At 55.2% G+C, this 6,970-nt stretch overlaps 1 protein-coding gene across 1 annotated transcript; it reads right to left on the bottom strand.

Annotated features, from left to right (window-relative positions):
• Positions 1-4,614: 4,614 nt before the first annotated feature.
• On the bottom strand, positions 4,615-5,834 carry LOC128311451 (basic proline-rich protein-like). The gene is made up of 3 exons (XM_053201665.1): positions 5,749-5,834; positions 5,123-5,467; positions 4,615-4,912 (listed from the first exon to the last, which is right to left on the bottom strand). The coding sequence occupies exons 1-3, from the start codon at positions 5,832-5,834 to the stop codon at positions 4,615-4,617; spliced, it is 729 nt and encodes a 242-aa protein (XP_053057640.1).
• Positions 5,835-6,970: the final 1,136 nt, after the last annotated feature.

Raw genomic sequence — 6,970 nt, forward strand, 5'->3', positions numbered from 1 at the left:
CCTGCTTCCGATTCTGTGTGTGTGTCTCTCTCTCTCTCTCTGCGCCTCCCCAGCTCATGCTCTGTCTCTGTCTCTCAAAACTAAATAAACATTTAAAAAATTTAAAAACCCACAATGAGATATCACTATATACCTATCAGAATGGCTAAAATAAAAAATGATGACAAAAATACTGGTGAGGATGTGGAGAAACTGCATCACTCATACTTTGCTGGTGGGGACATAAAATTGTACAGTCACTCTGGAAAACACTTCGGCAGTTTCTTATAAACCTAAACATGCAACTACCATATGACCCATACATTCGTGGACATTTGTTCAGAGAGGTGAAAACTTATTTTCACCCAAAGCCTGTACATGAATATTCAGAACAGTTTTATTCATAATAGCCAAACACCAGAAATAATCCAATGCTTTTTAACAGGGCAATGGTCAAACAAACTGTGGTACATACATACCATGAAATACTACTCAGCGATAAAAAGACATAAGCTATGATATATTCAATGACCTGGATAAATCTGCAGAGAATAACGCTGAGTGAAAAAAAAAAAAAACAATCCCCAAAACTTATGTAGAATTCAATTTATATAATATTCCTGAAATGACAATATAGAATTGTAGAACAGATGACTGGTTACCAGAGGTTAAAGAGGGAGTAGAAGTAGGAGGGAAATGGATGTGCCCATAAATGGGCAACATAAGGGATCTTGAAATGATGGAAATGTTCTCTATCTTGACTGTATTCATGTCAATATCCCAGTTGCAATATTATACTACTACAGTTTTATAATAAATTATAAAGAAATTTATATTAGCCTATGCAATTAGCAGAGCAGGCTAAAGGGTACACAAAATCTCTTTTTATTATTTATGACTGCATGTAAGTCTACAATTATCTCAAAATTAAAAGTTTAATTTAAAATGTTCTCTGCACTTTATTGCCTGCACTGAGTGTGAGCCATTCCCATTGCCCTGCCTTTGGGAGGCCACTACTCTACCTCAAGTTTCTTAACAAAAAATGACCTAATTGGTGTTGGATTTGTGTATCCAAACACTATGATTTTAATACTGGGGAGTTCTGTCATTGATTTTCAGTATCATAAGGTCATTTTGAGGTCCTTCAGTTGCTTACAGCATAGGGAGAATGCAAAAAAAACATGACTATGATGTAAATGACCTAGAGGTGATGTATTTGTCTGCCTTTTTTAGGGGTACTGTCACCCACACACATCATTCCACATATAAATTCTTACAGTATATGCCTTGACATTGTGCCCTGCTCCCACAAAACACACACAGACAGAAACCACAAGCCGTTTTCTTTCTTTCCCATGAGATAAAGTAATACCTTTTTTGTTGTTATTATTTTTTTCAGTGCTTAGACCTCACCCAGTCCTTATCCTCCATGTATGGCTTACTGTGGACTTTCTGATATGACCTCCAACCATGTAGGACCCCCACCTTTTCCCTTCTCATACACCTGCCTATTTCCTTCCTTCCTTCCTTCCTTCCTTCCTTCCTTCCTTCCTTCCTTCCTTCCTTTCTCCCCACATTTAGAGGATTCATGAACACACACACACGCACACACACACACACACACCTTTTCACAATTTGTTGGTTTTAATCATCACTATTGGTACACCCTGTAGGTCTAAGATTTGGCATCTAGACCACAGGTCATTTCTCAGGGACCAGACCTCAGAGACTTCACAGATAGTTATGAGATATCTGGCCTCACTCTGAAGTTACTGGCAGCCCAGGTGATCAATTGAAGTGGTGACTTTCTCCACAGTCTCTTAGTCTTGCTCTGGCTCATTTTGATTCAGTTCCTCATTTTGCCTATGATAAAGGTTGCATAGTGTTGGCCTTCTAGCTTTCTTAGATTTTCTCGAAGGGGTGGGGGTTTTTGAGTGGATTTTTAAAAAATCCCTCGAAGTTGTCTTTTATTCCCATGGTTTTCTTGGGCACCCGGAAAGACAACAGGGTGACCACAGAAGGACAATAGTTTGGGGAAAGATGATGGGGGGTGGATGGGAACAAGGGCTTCATGAGAAGGTGTGCAGGCTGAGGAGAGGGTCTTCCAGGCAAGAAAAGAGTAGGAATGTTGGGGAAGTGTTAAGGAGGAAGTGGAAGAGGAGCTTGGGTGTGGTCATATCACCTTGACACTGTCTCTGGATCTGAGTTGGCAGGGCATGTTCCTCTTCTTCCTCCTTTTGGTGTTTGGGATAGGTTGTTCCATAATTCTGCTAAGGGATTTATGGTTTCCTGGTCACCTTTGCCTTGTCAAAATTTCCCAGTGGTCTACCCAGGATTCCTCACTTGCCTACATATACCTCTCTCTAGGACAATGAGGATCAACACTCTTAGGCTTTGATTAGTCAGTAAGGATCTCCTCTAGCCAATGGTAGTGTTGGGGGAGGGCCTTAGACAATCCAAAAACCATCCTGACATGTCCTTGGATAGGTGATAGGGAGGCTGAGATGCACCTTAGACATGACACAGCACCTCCTGACACCATCCCTCCATGGTGGGTGTGAGGAGGCCAAGATGCTTTGGTTGGAGAAAAGCAGCATTTCTTTAGAACCCCTAAAGAGCCATTTCAGACCGACTGACCTCTGATCCTCACAACCCAATGTTAAATTCTGATGGGTCACATGGCATGGAGAGTGTTTCAACAAACTTTTCCCCAAGGCCACCCATTTTAGTGGTTCATTGTGTTCTCTCCCATCCTTCACTCACCATTAACTAATTTTTGTATGTCTTACCTAAAATCCCTCCAAGGTAATGCGGATGTATCTATGTTTCTGTGGAAATGTGAATCATTCCACTTCCCTCCTAAAATTTCTCTTACACACCTCTCTATGAAAACCACTCATTTATTGGGTACTACCAGGGAAATTTTCTATTTCACGTTCTTTTCTCAGTGTCCATGTAGCTTCCTTCAGTTTTCTGATTTCAAGGTTAAAATTACTGCCTTCGGGCTGCCTTCAGTGAATATAGTTTCTCAACTGGGTATCTTAGTCTTCTTTCAACTGTGAGAGAGTAGCGTTCATCTCAGTAGGAATAGTACCTGAACTAGGGTTTAAACACTGTAGAATGAAAGAAGTGAGTATTTGCGGCTGAAAGGTGGCCTTGATCTTTGCATGTAGGAAATTATAGTCCTTCTTCATCCATCTCAGGGAAGTCTAGGGGTGACAGCCTGGGTCTCAGGCACACAGACCCAGGTCTGCAGAGGGTGGAGCCCGATACTGCCAGAGCCACGGTGAGGATCCCTGGGAGGAAGGAAAGGTCCCCGGCCGCTGGAACCCATCTCCACAGACACCTGGGGACCCCTAGCTAGCGGGCCTGGATGTGACTTCACCAATGTCCCTCCCCCAGGTGTGACAGAGGTGGGGACCTCAGTCTGGGAAGCCTGATTCAGGCCAGATAAGTGAAGGGGCCCAGGCCCGGCAGCCAGACTTTCAGGTCAACCCGTGAGGGAGCATGGCAGGCCCCTCGCACCCCAGAATCCAGGTCAGCCCTGCCAGCAACCCCAAGAGACCCCGGCAGGGTCGTCAGTAGGAGCCCCTCTCCCAGCGGGGCTAAAGGTGGTGGATTAGGGGTCCCAGAGTGTCGGGCCCAAGCTCTTCCCGCAGCAGGTGTCGGGACCTGAGGGACAACCCTGCACCAGGGACAGGCGCTCACCTCTGCCTAGGCCCGTGGGTTCTTGGAGAGAGCAACCACAGACTGCGTGCACTGAACTGCACCTCAGGGGTCCCAGGGTGCTGAGGACCTTGGGGTGAGGGGCAGAATTACAGGTCGGAAAAGGACAGGGGCAAAGGCCAGGCCACGAAGTCCAGATGGGGGTCAGAGGGAGGACTGAGGGACTCGGGTCCCCAGGACAGAGGGGACGTCCCAAAGTTCAAGACCTCAGGCCTTCTGAGAAGGGCCCTTGGGAGGCATGGGGACTCGCGGAGGAGAGTCAGGCCAGACTTCCGCAGCCTGGTCTCAGAGACCCCGGAGGAGGCGCAGGGGGCGGGGTGGCTGGGACACCTCAGGTGGGCAGAGGGCAGGGCCCGTGTCCCGGGGCGATTCCTAATGAGGAACAGAGGGACCTGCAGGCAAAGGAGCCTGGACCCCACAACAGAGTCAGTCCGCGCAGGCCCCCGGGAGGGATGGGGACACTGGGCGAGGCTGGACTTGGGCATCCGGGTCTCGGATCACCTGGACGGGGGAGGGGGGTCGGATGGGTGAGCTGGGGAGAACCGAGGACCCGCTGTCTGTCGGGAGCAGCCGCTCAGGTGGGCAGACGGGAGGAGGGCCCAGGTGCTGTCAGGAGACCAGGTCCACCCCAGCCCAGAGCTACGAAGTCAGTCCGTGCCGCAGGCCCGGGGAGCCCCCGCATCGGGTGGCCAGAGGTGGCGGGCGCCCCGTCACTGAGCCTGGGCGGTGCGTCCCAGAGACCTTCGGACCCCGGTCTGAGGGGCACGAGTTCCCATGGTCAGCGGCCACGCGCACAGGCCATCCCCGGGTGCAGGAGGCCACGGAGGGAACACCCAGGGAGGGACTCTGGCCCCCAGAACGCAGGCCCCGGCCCGGAAGGCGACCCCTAGCGGCAGCCTAGGGAAGCCCCTAGTGGGAATGAGGCCCCGCGGGGTGTCTGGACTTCCGCGTCCAGGTCTCAAGAGACTGGCGGGGCGGGGCGGGGCGGGGCGAGGGGGCCTCGGCGTCGGCGTCGGCGTCGGCGTCGGCGTCGGCGTCGGTGTCTTCCGGCCGCGCCTCGAATCCCGTCAGGCGCGGGAAGGGCGCAGAGCCTCGTGGGCTTCGAGGTGAGGCCCAGAGGGAGGAGCGAGGGAGCCGGGACCCAGAGGGGAATGAGTCCGGCGGTGGGGGCGGCGGTGGAGGCCGCAGGGTGGCGCGACCACGACGACTGTGACCAGGGCGTGAGGCGTGGGCGGACTCGGGCTCTGGGTCCCAGCCCGACTGAGAGCTGGTTGCGCGCGAGGAGCCGGCGTCAGGCGGCAGAGCCCGAGGCCCAGGCCGCCCAGGGAGTCCGGAAGGGGACGAGAGGATAGGGCTGAGGGACCCCAAGGAAGCCACGTGAGCCCCCCCCCCCCACCCCCCGCCATCGGCCCCGGGCCTCCCCGGACTTGGTCGCCTCGTGCGACGCCAGCCGCCTTGGCCCGGACCTCGCCGGGCCGTGAGGGTTCTGGTGGGAGGCAGCGGGCCCGGGGCTCCCCGGGAGAGCCCTGCGGGAGGACGGCCGGAGGCCCCTTGGACCCCAGCCCCCGGGCCGCCCTCGGAAAGCCGCCCCCGCGGTGGGTCTGGGCGAAGGGAGGGCCTTGGTGTGCGGGGCTGGACCCCGGTCAGCCGAGGCAGGATCCCGGGCCCTGGCCGGGGTGCAGGGGAGAGAGGAGGCGCTGCCTCCCAGCCCAGGACACCTGCGTAGGGCCCAGGCCTGCCCTGCCGCTCGGGTCCGCTCTGGCTGTCAGCGGAGGCCCAGAAGGGGCAGGCCCAGGCTGGAAGGGGGAGCGCGGGTGGGGGGTGGGGGCTCCTGGGGCGGGGCCGCCCAGAGTCCTGGCCAGAATCTCCTGGCCGCAGTGGGGGGTGGGGGCCCGGGGCGGTGCTCGCGGTCTGCACCCACCCTGAGACCCTGAGGCGCCCCCTCCCTCCCCCCTCCCTGCCTCCGTCCGTCCCTCCCTCTTCCAGGGGCTCTGCGAGCTCTGCAGTTGAGGCCTTGGTCTGAGGCAGGAGTCCTGAGGTCACAGAGCAGAGGAGGAGGCGCGGCCGCGTGCCAGTCGGTTGTCCAGGCGAGGTGCGTGCTCCGCGCGTGCGGCCGGGGGCTCGCCCATCCCACCCCAGAGGGGACCCCTGGCCCCCAACCCCCACGCGGCCCCGCTCTCAGGCCTGGGAGCTCGGGGTCTGGGTGGGCTGGGCCTCCCCCTGAAGAGCCACCCCTCTTCTGTGTTCAGGGTCTGGCGACCATCATGCCCCTGCGTCAGACGAGTGAGCTCTGCAAGGTCGAGGAGGAGCCCAGACAGGCCCCGCTGCCATGGGATGTACCGCTGTGGGAGGCGGAGGACGAGGAGGTGGAGGTGCAGGTGGTGGAGGTGGAGGTGGTGGAGGTGGAGGAGGATATTGTGGAAGTGCCGCAGGTGCATGCCGAAGAGGAAGAGGAGGTGGATGTGGCGGAGGACGTGCAGCACGTAGAGGTGGAGGAGGTGGAGGAGGTGGAGGAGGTGGAGGAGGTGGAGGAGGAGGGCGAGGCACAGTCTGCCCGAGAGTCAGAGGAGTGAGCTCTGGAAGCTTGAGGAAGAGCAGTGCATCCTGCTCCTGTTGGATGCACTGCTGTGGGACGGGAGGACGAAGAGGAGGAGGTGGATGTGGAGGAGGAGGAGGCACCATCTCCCTCTCCGTCCTCCTCTTCCTCCCTGTCCTCCTCCTGCTCTGCCCAGTTTCTGGTCCCCTGGAGGAGGGATCTGCTGCTGGCTTGCAGAGCCCCAGAGCCCTCACAGCCCCTGCCCTTCCCCAAATGCCATGGCAGGTGCTCCATTGAGCCCGTGGGACCTTGGCCCCAGCAGCCCGGAGGAGATGGGGTGGAGTACCTGGGGGCACTTGGAAGTGGCCCAGTCCCTGTGTCAGATGTGAATTCTTGTACAGTTTTGGCGGGACCGTGACAGGATACAGTTGTGGTGGAAAACGGTTTGGTGTGCCATCGAAAGATTCAGAATGGAATCCCTGCGTGGTCCAACAATCCTAATTAATTCTGGGTATCTTCGCAAAGAGTAGAAAGTTGGGTTCCAAACTTCTTTCGCTCCTTTGCTCACAGATGCAGTATTCACGATAGTTGAAGTGCTGGTGTGATATTATGGCATATGCAGAAAATATATCTGTGGTCATTGAGATGACTAAAATACATTTCTTTCAAATATCTGTGTGGAGCATCTGGGCGTCTCATTCGGTTAAGTGTGCGACTTTGGCTCAGGTC

This window comes from Acinonyx jubatus, chromosome X, assembly GCF_027475565.1.
Source record: "Acinonyx jubatus isolate Ajub_Pintada_27869175 chromosome X, VMU_Ajub_asm_v1.0, whole genome shotgun sequence".
In the NCBI taxonomy this organism is placed as follows: domain Eukaryota; kingdom Metazoa; phylum Chordata; class Mammalia; order Carnivora; family Felidae; genus Acinonyx; species Acinonyx jubatus.

Coding starts and splice junctions, on each gene's coding strand:
- LOC128311451 (XM_053201665.1), bottom strand. CDS start 5,834: ATGGGCGAGCCCCCGGCCGCACGCGCGGAGCACGCACCTCGCCTGGAC. Junction 5,468..5,748: donor CGCGCCTCCTCCTCTGCTCT/GTGACCTCAGGA, acceptor CTCCGCTGACAG/CCAGAGCGGACCCGAGCGGC. Junction 4,913..5,122: donor AGGCGACCAAGTCCGGGGAG/GCCCGGGGCCGA, acceptor CCCTGGTCACAG/TCGTCGTGGTCGCGCCACCC.